The 21,450-nt window shown below is 35.4% G+C and overlaps 1 protein-coding gene across 2 annotated transcripts in view; it reads right to left on the bottom strand.

Moving 5' to 3' along the window:
- The window catches only part of FAM227B (family with sequence similarity 227 member B), a 279,192-nt gene that overhangs the window by 227,699 nt on the left and 30,043 nt on the right, over positions 1-21,450 (bottom strand). For both annotated transcript variants that reach the window (XM_025390814.1, XM_025390815.1), the window contains 4 exons: positions 20,086-20,121; positions 19,199-19,303; positions 17,802-17,900; positions 10,965-11,066 (listed from right to left, as the gene is read on the bottom strand). In XM_025390814.1, the coding sequence (XP_025246599.1) occupies positions 10,965-11,066; positions 17,802-17,900; positions 19,199-19,303; positions 20,086-20,121 (342 nt within the window). The remainder of the gene's footprint in view (positions 1-10,964; positions 11,067-17,801; positions 17,901-19,198; positions 19,304-20,085; positions 20,122-21,450) is intronic.

Here is a 21,450-nt window from a genome sequence, read left to right on the forward strand (position 1 = left end):
TGTATAAAGGAGTTTAAGATGGCGAAAGTCATGTATAAAGGAGTTTAAGATGGCAGAAGCAGCTAGTATACGCTGCTCTTATGGAGATGAAACAAACTGGTGAGTAAATACTAGTTCCTCAAGTAGATTGTCAAGGAGATGCGATGAAGATTCACCAAGGAAGCAACAGGACCAACAAAGAACAAAGAGGATTGAAGCCAGGCAGCTGCCCACCCAGAACTGATGTAGAGTTGGGGGAAGCTCCCTAATGCAGGGAAAGGTGAGTGAGTGAGAGTCCTGAGGGGATCTACACTTCTGTGATAGACCTTTGCAATCCCAGACATAAGAGATATTCCTGACCCCCAGGAGCCTCCAGATTGAGACAGAGAGCCACTTAGAGTCTTTGCAGAAGAATCATTCAAGCTCACCTGGAGCCCTACAGGCCTTGAATCCCTGAGTAGTGCAGTGCCATCTGCTGTAGCCCCAACAGAGGCTACAGCCATGGTGCAAAGAAGCAGCCAGAATGCCCCACTGCTCCTCAGTAGGCAATGCTTGCCAGCATGGGGTTCCAGCAGAGTGGTCCCACCCCTACCTGAACCTGGGTGGTCATGGCTCTGAGCTTCTCCAGGAAGTACCCAGGCTACAGACCATGTGACCACCTATCCCCACTGCTCCTCACCAGGCAGGGCTTGCTGACTTGGGCTCCTAATGTGGCAGCCCCAACTTTGCCTGAATACTGTGGGTGGTCACAGCTCTACATTTCTCCAGGAAGCACCCAGACTGAAGACCGTGTGACCCCTACCCACACTGCTCCTTGCAAGGCAGGGCTTGTCAACTTGGGTTCCCAGTGCAGCAGCCCTGGATCCACCTAAACACCTGTTGTCCATCACAGGTCTGCATTTCTCTGACAAAACTCCAAAAGGTAACAAACAAGACTTAGCACCTTTGCATTGTTCTGACAGTGAAGTCCAGCACTGCTTGGGTAAGAGTGAAGTACAAGTGTGCCATGTGCCCCACAGCTGCCAGTCTCCACTGCCCCAGCTGAGGGATCTTCCCCTCCTCAGTGAAAGGCCCATTGCACAGCCAACCTTACCCTACTTGAACATTTCATCTGCAGTCCCGAGCCATTCTGAAAACCCAACTGCCACAGGTTTGTGATATTCCTTTTGGTTCCCCCCCTACCTAAGTGTTCTGCCTGCCCCTGGTTTCCATCATCTAAGCATTCTACCTGCCGCCACCTAAGAGTTTGGCCAGTGATCCAGGGACCAACCCGCCACTCTTCACCACAACCAGCATTTGAACTTTGTGTTCGCCTGATTTTGGCACAGCCCTTTCAGGACTCATACTCACTGTTCTGCAAGCCATCTAGGAGCCTGGGAATTACCTACCTATACCCTATCTACCCTGTTCTAACTCTACAGGCACTGGACCACTTCCCCGGGGCCTGAAGTCAGGTTGACCTATCCAGCCACCACCACCAGAACAAAAACTCACTCATGTGGGCCCAAAGGTGAAAACTGCCCCCCACCCACCCACTATTTACAAGCAGCAGCAGTACTGTTACACTGGCAAATAGGTGAGCCATAAAACTGTCTGAACAGGTTCAGAGATTAAATTATGCCCTGAAACCACTCCCACAGATAGTCACAAAATAGGTATTTATTGTGGCTCTCAACCTCATTGTAGTCCAGAGATAGACTAGAATATGAATCTAAACTAGGAGTCATGAACCCTGGAACAGTTGTGTAATAGGAAAACAGATCAAGTTCCTGCCTATGTAGGACAAGAAGCTGGTGCAGCCATCTCAACTCCCTGCAAGTCTTTAGTGCACTTCATAAGGAACTCCTCCCACTAACCCTCATCAGGGCAGGTGCCTGTGCTTGCCATTTGTGTATCTGTGGGAAAGCAAGGGGCTCCAGCTTGATGCAGCTGTGTCTCTCCAACCCCACAGAACAGAAAGCTTAGCTTACGGCACCAGGTACTCCAATGTCCAGTCCTTCACTTGAAACAACAGAGAGCACCTCAATAAACAAAGATCAGGTACATACCTACCTGCTTATGTTGCAACTGGCTCTCACCTGAAAGCACTATTGACCAACTTGTAGGTCAAACTGCACAGCTCAATATAAAACCAGCCCACAGAAGTGCATAAAGAAATAGAAGCAAAGCCAAAACACCATAAGGCAATAGAGGCAAAGCCAAAAGACCCATCCACTCCTCCCCAGATGAGCAGGAACTAGCATAAGAATTCTGACACCATGGGCCGGGTGTGGTGGCTCACGCCTGTAATTCCTGCACTTTGGGAGGCTGAGGTGGGCAGATCACAAGGTCAAGAGTTCGAGACTAGCCTGACTAACATGGTGAAACCCCGTTTCTACTAAAAATACAAAAATTGGCAGGGCGTGGTGGCACATGCCTATAATCCCCGATACTCAGGAGGCTGAGGCAGGAGAATCACTTGAACCTGAAAGGTGGAGGTTGCAGTGAGCTGAGATTGTGTCACTGCACTCCAGCCTGGGTGACAGAATGAGACTCCAAGACTGTCTCCAAAAAAAAAATTCTGACACCAAAAATATCTGAATGTTGCAACACCACCAAAGGATCACTCTAGTTCCTCCGCAATGGTTCCTGACCAAAAAAGAAACTCAGAAATGACAAGTAAGAATTTAAAGCATGGATTGCAAAGAAGCTCAATGAGATTCAAGAAAAGATTAAAAATCAACACAAAGAAACTTCTAAAGCAATCCAGGGAATGAAGGAAGAGCTAAACATCATGAAAAGAAATTAATTAGAGCACCGGAAATAAAAATCTCACTGAAGAAATTTCAAAATACCACTGAAAGTTTTATCAATAGTCTAGACGAAGCAGAAGAAACACTTTCAGAGCTTGAAGACCAGTATTTTGAACTAACCCAGTCAGACAAAAATAAAGAAAAAATAATAATAATAAAAAAATGAACAAAGTATCAAAAAATGGGATTATGTAAAGCAACCAAACGTATGAATTACTGGTATTTCTGAAAGAGAAGGAGAACAAGTTCACAACCTGGAAAACATATTTGAAAAAATAATTCAAGAAAAATTTCCTAATTTTGCTAGAGATATAGACATCCAGATTTAAGAAATCAAGAGAACACCTGCCAGATACCATACAAAATGAATATCATGAAGACACACAGTCACCAGAGTGTCTAAGGCCAATGCTAATAAAAATATCTTACAGTCACCTAGAGAAAATGGTCAGACTATGTATGAAGGGAATCCCATCAGGCTTACAGCAGACTTCTCAGCAGAAACCTTTCAAGCCAGAATAGATTGGAGGTCTATTTTCAGCACTGTCAAAGAAAATGAATTCCTACCAAGAATTTCATATCCCACTAAACTAAGCTTCATAAGTAAAGGAGGAATAGAATATTTTTCAGACAAGCAATCACTAAGGTAATTCAGTACCACTATACCAGCCTTATAAGATATCATTAGGGGAGTTCTAAATGTAGAAACAAAAAAAAAGATGCCTACTAACACAAAATTAAACTGAAGTATATAACCCACATACACAATAAAGCAACTACATAATAGAAGATACAAAACAATAAGCTAAGAACTTCACAATAAAATCAAAATCTCACATATCAATACTTACTTTGAATGTATACGGTCTTAATGCCCCACTTAAAAGGAACAGAGTGGCAAGTTGACTTAAAAGACAAGACTCATCTATCTACCCAACTCACATATAATGACACCTACAGCCTCAGGGTTGGAGAAAGATCTATCATGCAAAGGGAAAACAAAAAAAGAGCAAGAGTAGCTATTCTTATAAGATAAAACAGACATTTAATTCATAACAGTAAAAAAGGACAAAGAAGGCCCTACATAATGACAAAGGGTTCAATTCAACAAGAAGCCTTAACTTTCCTAAATATATACACATCCAATATTGAAGCACCCAGATTCATAAAACAAGTACTTATGGACCTATGAAAAGACTTAGCCACACAATATTAGTGGGAAACTTCAACACTCCACTGACAGCATTAGACAGATCATCAAGGCAGAAAACTGACACAGAAGTTCTGAACTAAATTCAACACTTGATCAGTTGGACCTAATAAATATCTAAAGAGCACTCCACCTATCAACTACAAATGTGCATTATTCTCATCTTCACATAGAACCTACTCTAAGTTCAACCACATGCTCAACTATAGAGCAGGTCTCAATAAATTCAAAAAAAGTTAAATAATACCACAGTGGAATAAAAACACAAATCAATATCAAGAAGATCTTTCAAAACCACAAAATTACATGAAAATTACACAACTTGCTCCTAAATGATTTTTGGGTAAACAACTAAGTTATGCAGAAATAAACAAAATATTTGGAATGAATGAAAACAGAGATACAACGTGCCCAAATTTCTGGTAAGGCAGCCAAAGCAATGTTAAGAGCAAAGTTTATGGCACTAAACACCTACATAGAGAAGTTACAAGGATCTCAAATTAACAGTATAACATTACACCTAAAGGAACCAGAAAAATTAGAACAATACAACCCCAAAGCTAGTAGAAGACAAGAAGTAACTAAAATCAGAGCAGGTCTTAATGAAGTTGAGACCCAGAAATCCAGACAAAGGATCATCCAAGTCAAAAGCTGATTCTTTGAGAAGATAAACAATGTCAATAGACTACTATCTAGATTAATAAAGAGAAAAAGAGAGAAGATACAAATAAACATGGTCAGAAATGACAAAGGAGATACTACAAACAATCCCACAAAAATACAATAGATTCTCAGAGACTATTATGAACTCTACACACACAAATTAGAAAATCTAGAATAAATAATAAATTCCTAGAAATATAAAACTTCTGATGACTGAACCAGGAAGAAATTGAAACCCTGAACAGACCAATATCAAATTCTGAAGTTGAATCAGTAGTAGTAATAATAATAATAATAATAATAATAATAATAATAAACCTATGTACCAAAAGGAACCCTGGACCAGATAGACTCATAGTACAATCTACCAGTTGAACAAAGAAGAGCTGGTACCAATCCTACTTAAACTATTCAAAGAAACTGAGGAACCTTAGCAGGGCTTCTCCTCACATATTCTACCAAACCAGCATCAGGGTTGGAGAAAGATCTACCATGCAAAGGGAAAACAAAAAAAGAGCAAGAGTAGCTATTCTTATAAGATAAAACAGACATTTAACTGATAACAGTAAAAAAGGATGAAGAAGGCCATACATAATGATAAAGTGTTCAATTCAAAAACTCTGATACCAAAATCTGGAAAAGACAAAAGGAAAAAAAAAAACTATAGGCCAATATCCCTGATGAACACAGAAGCAAAATTTCTCAACAAAATTCTAGCCAACAAATACAGCAGTATATCAAAATGTTAATTCACCATGATCAAATAAGCTTTATTCCTGTGATGCAACATTGGCTCAATGTACACAAATCAACAAATGTGGTTCACCACATAAATAGAATTTTTTAAAAAAATGATCATCTCAACAGATGCAGAAAAAGCATTTGATAAAACTCAACATCGCTTCATGATAAAAATCCTCAAAAAAGTAGGCACTGAAGGAACATACCTCAAAATAATAAGAGCCATCCATGACAAACCCATAGCCAATATCATACCAAAAGGGCAAAGGCTGGGAGCATTCCCCATAAGAACTGAAAAAAAGCAAGGATGCCCACTCTCACCATTCCTAATTAACTAGTACTGGAAGTCCTAGCCAGAGCAATCAGGCAAGAAAAAGAAATAAAAGGTATACAAATAGTAAAAGAAGTCAAATTATCTCTCTTCACTAATGATATAATTGCATACCTAGAACATCCTAAAGACTCTTCCAGAAGGTCCCTAAGACTGATAAACAACTCCAGTACAGTTTCAGAATATAAAACCAATGTACAAAACTCAGTAGCATTTCTATACACCCATAATGTTAAAGCTGAGAGCCAAATCAAGAATGCAATTGTATTTACAAAAGCCAAAAATAAAATACCCAGGAATGCAGCTAACCAGGGAGGTGACAGATCTCTACAAGGAAAACTACAAAACACTGCTCAAAGAAATCATAGGTGACACGAACAAATGGAAAAGCATTCCATACTTGTGGAATGGAAGAATCAACATTGTTAAAAATGGCCATACTGCCCAAAGCAATCCACAAATTTAATGCTATTCCTATCAAACTACCAATGCTATTTGTCACAGAAGTAGAAAAATCTATTCTAAAATTCATACTGAACCACAAATGAGCCCAAACAGCCAAAGCAATCCCAAGCGAAAAGAACAAATTTAGAGACATCACATTACCTGAGTTCTGACTACACTGTAAGGTTACAGTAACCAAAATAGGATGGTACTGGTTCAACAGCAGACACATATTCAAACAGAAAGGACAGAGAAGCCGGAAATAAAGCTGCACACTTATAAATATCTGATCTTCAACAAGTAGACAAAACAAGCAATCAGGAAAGGACTCTTTAGTCAATAAATGGTGCTGGGGTAACTGGCTAGCCATATGCTGAAGAATAAAACTGGACTCCTACCTATCACCATATACAAAGATTGACTCAAGATGGATTAAAGACAAATATAAGATGTAATACTATAAAAATCCTAGAAGAAAACCTAGGAAGTACCTTTCTGGACATTGGCCTTGGCAGACGTGACTAAGTCTGCAAAAGCAACTACAACAAAAACAGAAATTGACAAGCAGGATCTAATTAAACTAAAAAGCTTCTGCACAACGTAGGAAACTATCAAAAGCATAAACAGGCAACCTACAGAATAGGAGAAAATATTCACAAACTAATTATCCAACAAAGGCTCAATATCCAAAATCTATAAAGGAACTTAAGCAATTCAACAAAGAAGAAATAATCCCATTAAAAAGTGGATAAAGGAAATAGCCAATTCTCAAAGGAAGACATACACACAGCAAACAAACATATGAAAAAATGCTTAATATCACCAATCATTAGAGAAATGCAACTCAAAACCACAGTGACATACTATTCTGACATCAGTCTGAGCATGCATTATTAAAGATTCAAAAACAATGGATGCTGGCAAGGCTGCAGAGGAAAAAAAATGCTCATGCACTGTTGGTGTAAATGTTTATTAGTTCAGCTACTGTGGAAAACAGTTTAGAGACTTCTCAAACAACTTAAAAAACAGAACTACCATTAGACCCAGGAATCCCATAACGGCATGTTTACTCAAAGGAAAATAAGTCATTCTATCAAAAAGACACATGCACTTGTATGTTCATCATGGCACTATTCACAATAGCAAAGACCACCACTGACTATCCATCAGTGGTGGACTGGATGAAGAAAACGTGGTACATAAACAACATTGAATACCATATAGCTATAAAAAGGAACAAAATCATGTCCTTTGCAGCAACATAGTTGCAGCTCCATTAATCTAAGCTAATTAACACAGAAACAGAAAACCAAATACCACATGTTCTCTAAGTGGGAGCTGAACATTGAATATATATGGACATAAAGATGAGAACAATAGACACTGGGGACTACTAGATAGGGGAGGGAGGTGTGGGGAGTGAGGGGTGAAAAACTCACTATGCTATGCTTACTACCTGAATGACAGGATCTTTCATACAATATACCCATGTAATGAACTGCATGTGCACTCCCTGAACCTAAAAGCAATTTTTGTAAATGATGCATATGAGCCATAACAATAAAAAGTACATTTTAAAGTAACTGTAGGTTGTTTGCATGAGTTTACATAGTGCAATCAGTATTATTTCAATATTAAAACCATAATCAGAGGCCACAGGTGCAGTAGTTCACACCTGTAATCCCAGCACTTTGGGAGGCTGAGGCAGGCGGAGCATGAGGTCAGGAGTTCGAGAACAGTGTGGCCAATATGGTGAAACCCTGTCTCTACTAAAAATACAAAAATTAGCTGGGGGTGGTGGTGGGCACCTGTAGTTCCAGCTACTCGGGAGGCTGAGGCAGAAGAATCGCTTGAACCTGGGAGGCAGAGGTTTCAGTGAGCTGAGACTGCACCACTGAACTCCCAGCCTGGGTGACACAGTAAGATTCCATCTCAAAAAAAAAAGAAAAAAAAATCAGAAATCAACAAATAAAAGGGACTACCAGTATCCTGTTAGCTTTCAAATCCCTAAACTATTAAATTCCTCTCAGGGAGTGACTCAATATAGAAAAACACAATATTTTTACATTAAAGACAAATTGATACAACTATTTGCATACTCTGCATTCAGGTAAGTATTTATAATCATGCATTAAGGTCATCACTTTGTAAAATTTTAGAATTAGAAGGTCTCTTACAAGTCATTGTGATAGACTGAATATTGGTGCAAAATATATACATGTTCTAATCCCTGGAACCTGTAAATGTTACCTTAAAAGGCAAAAGCATATTGCAAATGTGATAAAGATCTTCAGTGGGGGTTAAGATTAAAGATCTTAACTTAATCCCCACTTAAAAAAAGGAGATTATCCCATGGGCTCTAAATGTAATCACAAGTGTCCTTATAAGAGAGCAGCCGAGGGAAATTTGACTATAGAAAATGAGAACGCAATTCAAAAATAGAAGCAGAGATTGGAGTGATACAACCATAAGCTAAGGAATACTGGCAACCACCAGAAGACAGAAGAGGCAAAGAATAGATTCTCCTCCAGGCCCTCTTAAAGACATTGGTCCTGCTGATGCCTTGATTTTAGCCCTGTAAGACTCATTTGGGGCTTCTGGCCTCCATAGCCAAGAAAATTAATTTCTATTGCTTTAAGCCACTAAATATATAATTTTTACAACATTAGTAGGAGACTAATACAGTCAATCTATTAGTGCTCAAATTTGCTGGTAAGTGACAGTATTCTTTTAAGATCTCTATCATTTTTCTTGGGAAGTGAAGGGAGAAAGGAAAAACTCTATAATATGTTGACATATTTAATTTTATTAAATGAGTCATGAGCATTTTTTTTCTACCAGAAATGATCACATATTCTATTTGTGATACATAAATTATACCAATGGTTAAAATTAAAATGCTGAATAAGGTGAATAAAGGGAACTTCTAAACATTTTCTATGAATATCCTGCCTTCAGGAGATGGAGATTAAGTGTCAAACTATTTGGAAAATTTCTGAGAGACTATCACTGTGTGACATTGGAAGAAAGGAAAGTAAAAGCCATACAAAATATATTTAGGTTCACATTAATTTGTGCTAAATAGTGGACCAGAAGATAGTTTTTGTTTTCTTTCTTAAATATTAATACATTTATCTTCCTTAGAAAATATAAATCAGATGCATTGATAGTAACAAAACCCTCACTTATTTGAATTAGTTAAAAATAATTGAAATTATGGTCAAAAAGAGATGAGATCCTGAAGGGAGGTGGCTCTCACATATAAATGCATGGACAGGGAGTTTTAAAGGAAGACAGTGCAAGTCAAGGAGTCTAATCATTAAGTACATCTTTTCTGTTCTCAAATGAGGCTTCGTGACTTAATCAAACAACTTCTAATTTCTTCTTAGAAAAAGTTACTGAAAATCAGAACCCAGAAAAAGTCAAATCATGGTTTGAGAGAGGTTGTAAGTATAAAATCTATCAAAAGACACATCCATCACAAGCAAGAATATTTGGATCATAAAAGCAGAAACAGAAACTAAAGAATGGGGGATACACAATGTCACCACCATTTTATTCTTTGTCCATATTTAAAAGCCTCTTATCCTTTTCTTAAGGACCCTGTATTAAAGCATGCTTGATTTCATAAAATCATGTAGGTGGACTAGGCACTCTCAGTAAATAGTTAAAATATAAAAACCGTAGAAGAATAGACTAACTGAAAGAATATGGGTAGCAGAAACAGGTGTTTTTGTGATCTTTAGACAATTTAATTGCAACATGCCTAATCATTAACTTTTTGCTGCAAATAAGTAAAAACCTGTCAGAACATCACTGTTTGATAAAAATTTAAGAATCACTGTCTTAAATAATCAAGATCTAATCAACCTCTTCATTTGATACACAACCCAGCTGTCAACCTGAGAGATTGAGTGGCTTGCTGAAATCACCCAGGTAATCAGTAGCAAATTCTGGACACGAAGCCAAGTCTCCTTATTTCCAGTCTACTAATGGTAGTTTCTTTCTATCATACTTTACAAATGTGTTTGTGAGTAAGATAGGTCAAGATTAAATATAAATATTTGGCAAATTTGTGAATTTAGGCTTGTTTATATTTTCATCATGAAACACACTTACCTTTTTATTTTGGGTATGGCTTTCTCATGAAAACATTTACAAACTCCAAAGTATTTACTATGATTTCTGATTTATAAACTGCTAATGTAACAACATATCTGAATATGGCTTGTGTTTTGAAATGCTAAGTAGTAAACTTAAAAATACTCAGTGAGATTCCTACCATCTTCATTTCACACTACCCAGGGACATTACTTATTTGAGTCAATCCTATCCATCAGTTAGTACAATAACAGAAAAGCATGGCAAGCATTTGATTCATAATTTTATGCATTGTACTTTACTGTAACAGGTGCTTAGTCCTTGGGCATAAAATAAACTTGCAAAGTCCTCCTAAATGGATCAAGATTCATTATAAAGTAAAAGTCATAAATAATTTTGTAGGTAAACAGAAAAAAGACAGGAACATACATAGAATGAGTCAATAGTTTTAAAATTATTACTATGCAAACAAAGTACCTGTAGTCACTAGGGAGATTAAATAAGACCTTGATGCCAGGGAATACAATATTTTGAGGGGTTAATAAGAACATAACTTTTAAAATATAACTAATACTCTACACCAGACAACTTTGCTTTCAAAAGTAACAAAATATATTCTCATACAGGTTTAAATAAAATAACTATTTTTTCTATTTCATTCACTTTAAAAATAATTAGCATAACTGTTAATTTCAATGTTTACCTGAAAGAATGCATCCTTTCGACTTAGAGGTATGCTCATGAAAAGTGTCACATAACTTTCTGAAATTCTATCGAATAAGCAATCTTGGTTTTCTCTGTCAGGCTTAAAAAAATGTGTGAAATTAAAGTCAATATTACAATTTAAAACTGGAATTTGTTTACATGATGACAGCAATTTTATTTATTTTTATGAGCAGATCAATTGGTATAGGAGAATCAGCATGGGTTTTGGCATAATGCAGACCCAAATTTTAACACTGGCTGTTTTGCATTAGCTGTATTACCCTGGGCAAGTTAATTAAGTCCCAGGTTTCTCATCTGTCAAATGTAGGTAATATATACTTATTTTAAAAGAGTGTAGTAAGATTAAATAAGAACAGGGATCATATTTTTGCAACTTTGTATTTCAAGGCCTTAGCACAGTACCTGACAACAAAAAGCATGCAAACATTTGATGAGTTAATTATCCTTGCATTCCAGGAATAAATCCCATTGGTTATGGTGTATAATCCTTTTAATATGCTGTTGCTTTTGATTTGCTGGTATTTTGTTGAGGATTTTTGTGTCAAAATTCGTCATAAAAGATATTGGTAGTTTCTGTTATTTTTATTGTAGTGTCTTTCTTGGGCTTTAGTATCAGAGTAACACCTTCTAACTCACAGGTTGAGTTAGAAAGTGTTTCCTCTTCAACTTTTTGAAAGAGTTTCAGAAGGACTGGTGTTTATTCTTTAAATGTTGGTAGAATTCCCCAGTGATGCCATCTGGTACATCTGGTACAGGGCTTTTCTTTGATGGGAGGTTTTTGATTACTGATTCAATCTCCTTAATAGTTATAATGTTTAGATTGTCTATTTCTTTGTGATTCTATCTTGTTAAATTGTATGTTTCTAAGAATGTGTCCACTTCAACTACATTATTCCAATTTGTTGGCATATATTAGTTCACAGCACTTATAATCCTTTTTAACTCCATTAAACTGAAAATATTGTCCCCACTTTCATTTATAATTTTAGTAATTAGTCTTCCCTATTTTTTAATAGTCATTCCAGCTAAAGGTTTGTCCATTTTGTTCTTCTCAGAGACAGAACTCCTAGTTTTGTTAATTTTTTTCTGTTTTTCTATTCTTCACTTCATTTATCTCTGTTGCAATATTTATTATTTCCTTCCTTCTGTTAACTTAGGATTTAATTTGTTCTGTTTCCAGTTACTTAATATGTGAGATGGTGTGGTTGATTTCAGATCTTTCTTCTTTGATTTTTAATGTTTTATTAATTTTAATTTATAAATCATAATTGTATGTATAGGGTACAATGTATCATTTTGATATATGAATACAATGTGAAATGATTAAATCAAGCTCCTTAATGTATCCATTATCTCAGTTACTTATAATTTGTTGAGGTGAGACATTTAAAATTTACTTTTAGCAATTTTTAAGTATATAATATAGTACTATTAACTGTAGTGACCACATTGTGCAACAGGTCTCAAAGTTATTCCTCCTGTCTCACTGAAACTCTTTACCCTTTGAACATGTGCCCATTCCCAGCCTTCAGCTCAGCCTCTGTAACTACTGCTCTGCTCTCTACTTCTCTGAGTTCAACTTTTTTAGATTCCACATGTAAGTGAGATCATGTGATGTTTATCTTTATAAGCCTGGCTTATTCCACTTGGCAATACGTCCTCCAGGTTCATTCAGGCTGTCATGAATGTTAGGATTTCCTTTTTTAAGGCCCAAAAATATTCTACTGTGCATTTACACCACATTATCCATTCATTCATTGACAGACAATTAGGCTGATTTCCATGATGGACACTTAGGTTGATCTCCTGTCTTAGCTACTGTGCTGCAATGAATGTGGACAGAGAGATATCTATTTGACATATTGATTTCAATTCCTTTGGATGTATACCCAGAAGTGGGATTACTGGAGCATGTAGTAGTTCTATTTTTAGTTTTTGAGAAATCCATACTGTTTTCCATATTAGCTGTAGTAATTCACATTTCCAACTGTATACAAGTGTTTCCTTTTCTCCATATCCTCACCAAAACTTGTTATCTTGCATCTTTTTTGATAATAGCCATGTGAGATAACATCTCATATATCAAACAGGTGTGTGAGATGACATCCCATTGTGGTTTTGGTTTGTATTTCCCTAATGATTAGTGATGTTGAGCATTTTTTCACATACTGTTCACATAGCTATTTTTATGTCTTCCTTTGAGAAGCATTTGATTAGAGCCTTTGCCCATTTTAAAAATTTTATCAAATTATTTTTATCAAATTTGAAACATATTATTTACTGTGGTCACCATGCAGTATAACAGATCATTAAAACTTATTTCTCTGGTGTAACTGAAACTTTGTATCATTTGATCATCACACCTTTCCCCATTTCTCCCACCCTCAGCCTCTGGTAACTACCTTTCTGCTCTCTGTTTCTATGAAATTGACTTTTTTAGACTCCACATGTGAGATCATACAGTATTTGTCTTTCTGTACCTGGCTTATTTCAGTTAGCAAAATATCCTCCAGTTCCATCTATGTTGTTGGAAATTACAGAATATCCTTGTTTTTAAAGGTCATATAGTAATCCATATAAACTATAAACCATATAAACTATATATACATAGTATATATATTTGTGAAATATATTTGTGATGGATTACTATATATATTTTAATATATATATTATATATTATATATACCAAATATATATAGTGTATATATATTTATATACCAAATCTTCTTTATCCATTCATCCATTGATGGACATTCAGGTTGCTTTCATGTCTTGGCTATGTGATTAATGCTAAAATGAACATGAAAGTGCAAATCTTTTCAACACAGGAATTTTAACTCCTTTGGATATAAACAGAAACGAGATTGCTGGATCTTACGGTGATTCTATTTTCAGTTTTTTTGTGGAAACTTCATACTATTTTCTAAAATGACTGTACTAATTTACTAATTTACTTTGTTTCTTTTAAAATCAGGTTGCTTTCCTGCTATTAAGTTGTTTAAATTGCTTACATATTTCAGACATTAATCCCTTATCAGATGTATGGTTTTCAAATGTTTTCTCCCATTCTACAGGTTCTCTCTTCAATCTATTGACTGTTTGCTTTGCTGTGCTGAAGCTTTTTAGTTTTATGCAATTCCATTTGTCTATTTTTTGCTTTTGTTGCCTGTACGTTTGGCTTCATATTCAAAAAATCATTGTACAAACCAATGTCATGGAGCTTTTCCTGTTTTCTTCTAGTAGTTTTACAGTTTCAGATCTTATATTTAAGTCTTTAATTCATGCTGACTTGATTTTTGTAAATGGTGTGAAATAAGGGCTCAATTTCCTTCTTCTGCATGTGGATACTCAGTTATCCCAACAATAGTTATTGAAGACTGGCCATTCTCCATCATGTGTTCTTGGCACCTTTGTTGAAAACCAATTAATTGTAAATGTGTAGATTTATTTGGGGGCTCTCTTTTCTGTTCTATTGGTATATGTGTTTGTTTTTATGTCAATTCTCTGTTGTTGTTGTTTTTTACTACAATACTACAGCATTATAGTATATTTTTGAAGTTAGGTAGTCTGATACTTCAAGCTTTGTTCTTTTTGCTCAAGATTGCTCAGACTATTCAGGATTTTCTGTAGTTCCATATAAATTTTAGGACTGTTTTTTTCTATCTCTGTGAAAACACCACTGGAATTTTGTTAGTGATTGCATTGATTCTGTAGGTTGCTTTGGGTAGTAAAGACATTTTAATTAAACTAATTCTTTCCATCTATAAACACAGGATATCTTTCCATTTATTTGTGTCATCGTCAATTTCTTTTATCAGTGTTTTATGTTTCTAGTATACAGATTTCTCACCTCCTTGGTTAAGTTTAAATCTAAGTATTTTACTTTTTGTTATTACTATTGTAAACAGAATTGTTTTCTTGATTTCTTTTTTGTATAATTCATTGTAACTGTACAGAAATACTACTAATTTTTGAATGTTGATTTTGTATCCTGCAACTTAATTCATATAATATTTCAAACAGTTTTTTGGGGGAATCTTTAGGATTTTCTGTATATAAGATGTTATTACAAACAGAGATATTTCACTTCTTCCTTTTCTATTAGGATACTTTTATTTCTTTCTCTGGCCTAATTGCTATGGGTTTCTTATTTTTTAATGTAAGAATTTACATCTATAAATTTCCCTCTTTGCATTGCTTGTGCTACATCTCATAAGTTTTGGTATGTTGTGTTTTTGTTTTCATTTATCTCAAGGTATTTTCTGACTTCCTTTTTGATTTCTTCTTTGACCCACTGGTTGTTCAGGAACAATAGGAACTCAATATATTAACGGGAGTATAAAATTGTATATTCACCTGGAAAAACAATGTGACATTTTCTCATTAAGCTGATCATTTTCATACCAAACAACCCCACAATTCCTTTCCTTCTTTATATGTCTTACACCTTCTGTTTGAGAGCTGGGCATCTTTCATAGGCCTGTAGAAACTGAGGTACATAATATTTATGCTTGGGAATAGGCATTCCTCTTCCTTTGCTAAGCTTTTAGGAGCTTGACTCAATTAAGTTAAGTAACGAGCTGTATTTGGGTTTTGTTTCTTCTATGGTCACTCTCAGTGAAACAGAGGCTTCAGTCTGCTCTTGTGCTACCTCATTTTTAGAATTCTGGAATAACCAACTTTTGGCCTAATTGAGTTTCTTTGTCTTCTCTTTTTAATGTTATTAATTTTCTCTCTGGTCTTTATTATTTTATTTTCTTCTGCTTTCCATAGGTTTGGTTTTTTTTTCTTTTTCCACTTTCTTAAGGTAGAAGCTGAACTTCCTCTTTTTGGAGAACTTCCTCTTTTTTCTAATGTAGGCATTTTAATTCTTTGATTTTCTCTCTAAATACTGCTTTAGTTATATCTCACACATTTTAATCTGTGTTTTCATTTTCATTTAGTTCAAAAGAATTTCTGATTTCCTTATTGATTCCTGATTTGATCCATGGTTACTGAGAATTGTGTTCATTTCCAAATATTTGGGGATTTTTTAGATATCTGTTATTATTTTATAATATAATTCTATTTTGATCTGAAAATACTGTGTTTGACTTGAATTCTTATAAACTTATTAGGATATTTTCCTAGCTCAGAATATAGTTAATCTTAAATGTTTAATGTGGACTTGAGAAAAATGTGTATTCTGCTGTTATTGGGAGGTGCTATGATTTGAATGTGTCCCCCAAAGTTCATGTATTGAAAACTTGATTCCCAGTGCAGTGATGTTGGGAGATGAGGCCTAATGGGAGGTGTTTGGGTCTTGGGGACATTACCCTCATGAACAGATTATGCCATTATCACAGAAGTGTGTTTGTTATCATAGGAGGGGCCCTCTTGCTTGTTCCCTCTCTCATCTTCTACCTGCTGCCAAGGGATGATGCAGGAAAAAGGCCCTCACCACATGCTGGCCCCTCTATCTTGGACTTCCTAGCCTACTGTGAGTCAATTCATTCTGTCCATTATAAATCACCATTCTGTTATATTCTGTTATTGTAGCACAAAACCAACTAATACAGGAGAGATGTTTAATAAATGTCAATTATGTCAAGTTGCTTGAGAGTGTTGTTTAAGCCTTCTATATCATTCTGTGTCCTTACTAATTTTCTGTATATTCTACCAACTATTCAAAGAAGGGACTGAAGTCTCTATATGTATTGATTTGTGTATTTCTTTTTAAAGTATTACAAGTTTTTATTAAATGTGTTTTGAAGCATTTGTATTAGGTGCATAAATACTTGGAATTGTTAAGTCAGGTTGATGAGTTGACCACTTCAGCATTATAAAATTACTTTCTTTATCTGTGGTAACATTCTTTGCTTTGAAATCTACTTTATATGATGGGTTAAAAAAAAACTGACTTTATAAGTTAAATGTCTTTATTTTATTGTTGTTTGGAGGGGAATGATGCACTTTCCAGGTACTTGTCTTTTTTGTAGTCAAGGTCCCAAGAGCTATTTTTTAGAACATTAAGGGTATTATAATATTATTACTGAAATTCTTCTAGTAAAACACAGTTTCATGTGCTGCTTATTTCTTCTCTTATTGATTCCCAGATACCACATCTGATATGGTTTGGCTGTCTCCCCAACCAAATCTCATCTTGAATTGTAATCCCCACATGTTGAGGGAGGGACCTGATGGGAGGTGACTGGATCATGGGAATGGTTTTCCCCATGATATTCTCGTAATAGTGAGTTCTCATGAGATCTGTGGTTTAAAAAGTGTGGCACTTTCCCCTCCCTTTCTCTCTTTCCTGCCTCCCTGTGAAGAAGGTGCCTGCTTCCCTTTTGCCTTCCACCATGATTGTAAGTTTCGTGAGGCCTCCACAGCCATGTGGAAATGTGAGTCAATTAAATCTCTTTCCTTTATAAATTGCCCAGTCTTAGGTGGTTCTTTATAAGAGTGTGAAAACAGACTAATACACCTTCTTTATCTGTTCAATCCTAATCAGAATTCTCACCCTTCTAATTCTGGATCTTCTGATTAAAAATCTGACTTAGACTCTAATTATATAATATGTGATATATATTATGATATATATAATATATGAAGTCTAATTTCAAAGATCCAGAATCTTTTGAAATCTATATTAAAGTTTTAACTCCTCTGAAAGAACTGTAGACTTCAAATAGGATTTCTAATGTGTGGAATGCTCAAAAACTCATCTCTGTAGTTGCATCCAGAAAAGCATTTTTGTACTAGACTTATCTCTACTGAAAAATTAATTAAGCCAAAAATCAACTTAAAAAGAAATTTTTAAAAATCACTATACCCTGAACTTATGGAGAAACCACCACCAAAAGGAGTCATGCAAAAGAGCAATGGAGGCTTCTGAGAGAAAATGAGTCTTCCAGATTTTAAAAACTCTTTCCTATGGAAAAAAACAAAAGAGAGATGCATGGAGATTAAAATATATTACAAAACATGTTAATGTAAATAGGCTTTATAAAGAGTATGCTTTCAATGCTTACAGATCAGCACTGTCCAACAGAAATTTAACATGAGCCACATACATGTTAAATTTTCTTGTAGTCACATTAAAAAAGTAAAGAGTGAAATTAATTTTAGTGACATTTTATTTAATCAAATATATTTAAAATATTTCAACACATAATTTTTATAAAAATTATTAAAATATTTTGCATTCCATTTTTGGTACTAGGCATTTGAAATATGGTATATATTTTTGATAGCATATCTCAACTTGAACACTACATTTTCATCAGAAGTACTAGATTAATATTTAGACTTCATAGAATACATGTTTGTAATTTTGTTCCAAGCATAATTAAAAGCATTTTAATAACTAAATGAAATTTAGTTTTTAGATTTATATATAAAGTAGTTAAAAGAAATACAATAAAAAATTCAGCTCCTCAGTCATACTAGCCACATTTCATATGCTCAATAACCATATTTGGCTAGTAGATATTGAAAGGACAACCAAGAACAGCAAACATGTAAGATTCATGCCATATTTCCACCTTTTCCACTAAGGACAAATATAAACAATCATGGACTTCTATTCCAATAAGCCCCTATCCTGAGCCTGTCTAGTGTTCTTTCTAAGCAAACAATTAATCAAAATTGGATTAAATGGCAATGTATCCATTTAATCATGGATAATTTAATCATGGAGGGCAAAATGACCAGTTTTACCAGGTAACCATCTTATCCTCATTTTAGCCCTGGTATTCACTGGTTATTGATCTAATGACCTCCCAACACCTGCAGTTTCCCATCGTTTGGTTACCCTATAGGGATACTACCCAAAAATTCCCACAGACACTTGGAGACTCAAAAGAAACACCCAGAAGGGTTGTGAAGAAGGGCACTCACAACTTATTTCAGGATCAAAAATGATCAGGCTGAAACATCCTGAGCTGACAGAGCAGGAACAGACAAGAAGGAAAACACACCTGTTACGGTTACATGCCAAGCCAGTGTACACTAGCAACCTCAGGGTCCCAAAGCAGTAACACAGAGTTTAAAACATTCTTTTCTGGTAATCAGTGGGTTAGACACATCACTTGTCTTTCCTGCCAAATTTAATGCCCAAAGGATCAAATCTTGCTAAACACTTAATTTCTCATAGCTTTAAATATAGGTCTGATTCATTAAATCATACTGTCAAAATTTATCCTACAATAAAATGAAATATTTACCTACATCAAAATTATGGGCTTTTAAAATAAAAAGATAAATTCGTTCAGCATCCAAATGTCTGGGTAGCTTAGTAAGTTCATTTGCTTTGAATCCTGTGAAGCTGCAACCCTAGAAAGAGGAAAATATAACAGGAGAGTAAATATTTCACTCTTCTCAATATAGTAGATTTGTATAACTACAGAAGACCAACATTTAACTATCACTCATTAACATAATTATTTTACTTCTTTTTACTAAATTAACTAAAAATTATATATCCCATCAAAGAAACACCTTCGGCCGGGTACGGTGGCTCATGCCTGTAATCCCAGCACACTGGGAGGCTGAAGTGGATCACTTGAGGTCAGGAGTTCGGGACCAGCCTGGACAACATGGTGAAACTCCATCTCTATTAAAAATACAAAAATTAGCTGTGCATGGTGGCATGCACCTGTAATCATAGCTACTTGGGAGGCTGAGGCAGGAGAATCACTTGAACCTGGAAGGCAGAAGTTGCAGTGAGCCAGCGTTGCACCACTGCACTCCAGCCTGGACCAGAGAGTGAGGCTCCATTCCCCACCCCCCCTGCAAAAAATAAAGTAAAACCTTCATATGTTCTGCTTCTCTGAAATTAAAAACCCTGGTACATTCATATGCCATACCTAAAATAAAAACAAAATTGTATTTCAGAACTCATTTTGACATAAACTCAAATGATCAAGACTTTTAGCTAGACTACACATAAATAAATAAAGACTAGGCAGAAAGAGAAAGCTTCTATACCTGTTTCCAACCCTCTCCTCTGGTACCTCTCTCTATATTTAGAGCTATATTTATATTGTTGTAAACGTTATTTTAGTCCTACATAATACACTTGATATACAATCTGGCAGAACAGAAATTTTAAGTACCTCTATATTCTTCTCTGTCTCCATTTCATCTGAAAGCTGGAAAACATTTTAAATAAAATCTTTAAAACTCTAAATTAAAGAAATTTTACATTTAGTAAATTTGTTCAGTTAATTAGTATGCATAGATAAATATAGATACGTGTGTGTGTGTGTATATATATATATATATATATTTTTTTTTTTTTTTTCTACAGAGGCCTAAAATACTATTGCTGTGTTTAATACCAGAAATTCAAAGATGACCCTTGCCCTCAAACTAGTTATGGTTCAAAAACGGAATCAGATACATACACAAACAAAACAAATAGAGATAAGGGCTGTAATAAACAAACTACTTATTACAGTTAAGTTCCTGGGAAATAGACTCTCCGGGGAAGTTTAGTGTTCAGAATGTTTATTGCGAATGCCTTTGGAATCAATGCCTTTGGCAGTCAAGGGAAGAGGCAGGATTGGGCAGATGGAGAAATTAGCTATGATGGAGGCCTAATAGCCACAACTGGCTCGAAGAAGAGTTCTAGAGCTGAAAGTACCGATCATAGTTGTCCCTGGACTGAAATAGCCAAGCCTTTCTGCTCCAACTTGAGCAGTCACTGGATGGTTCCTGGAAAGAAGCTTCCTCAGAAAAGGAAGTTCTCTGGAGGTCAGGAAACCAATGAAGGGACTGACAGTTGAAGGGTGTCCCTTAACAGCACTCTTAGCCTCTAGAGCACAGATCCTTCTTTGAAAGGGAATCCGGGTGGCAAATTTTAATGTCTACTACACTGCTTTATACACATAGATTAGTTTTTCATCATCTAGTCATGTTTATATATATATAAAACATATATAATATACATATACTATAGACAGACATAGATAGATAGCAGGTTAATTTCCACATTCTTACTCCAATAATAACTAAGCTTACAGGAAAGTTTTACACACACAATACCACACATATACACATAATACACATACACATATTTTAGAAAGGAGATGACATATGACATATAAAACAAATTGGAAAGAATGATGTATTGCTTCCAGAAAGAGGATCGTATTATTCTCATTTTTTAAAGTGTACACAGGAATAAGAAAGAGAGACTTTTTAGGAAAAATGAGATCAAATATGATTGAAAAGAAGGCTATGTGCTTGAAAGTTATAGATCAATAAAGATGGGGTCAGAAATGGGACTATATTAAAATAGGAGTCTTCTGTACAACAAAGGAAACAATTAACAGAGTGATGAGACAACCTGTGTAATGGGAGAAAATATTTGCAAACCATTTATTTAATAAGAAACTAATATCCAGAATATATTAGTATTCAAGGAACTAGAACAACTCAACAGCAAAAATAAACAACAAATAATACCATCTAAAAGT

This window comes from Theropithecus gelada, chromosome 7a (assembly GCF_003255815.1).
Source record: "Theropithecus gelada isolate Dixy chromosome 7a, Tgel_1.0, whole genome shotgun sequence".
Lineage (NCBI taxonomy): Eukaryota > Metazoa > Chordata > Mammalia > Primates > Cercopithecidae > Theropithecus > Theropithecus gelada.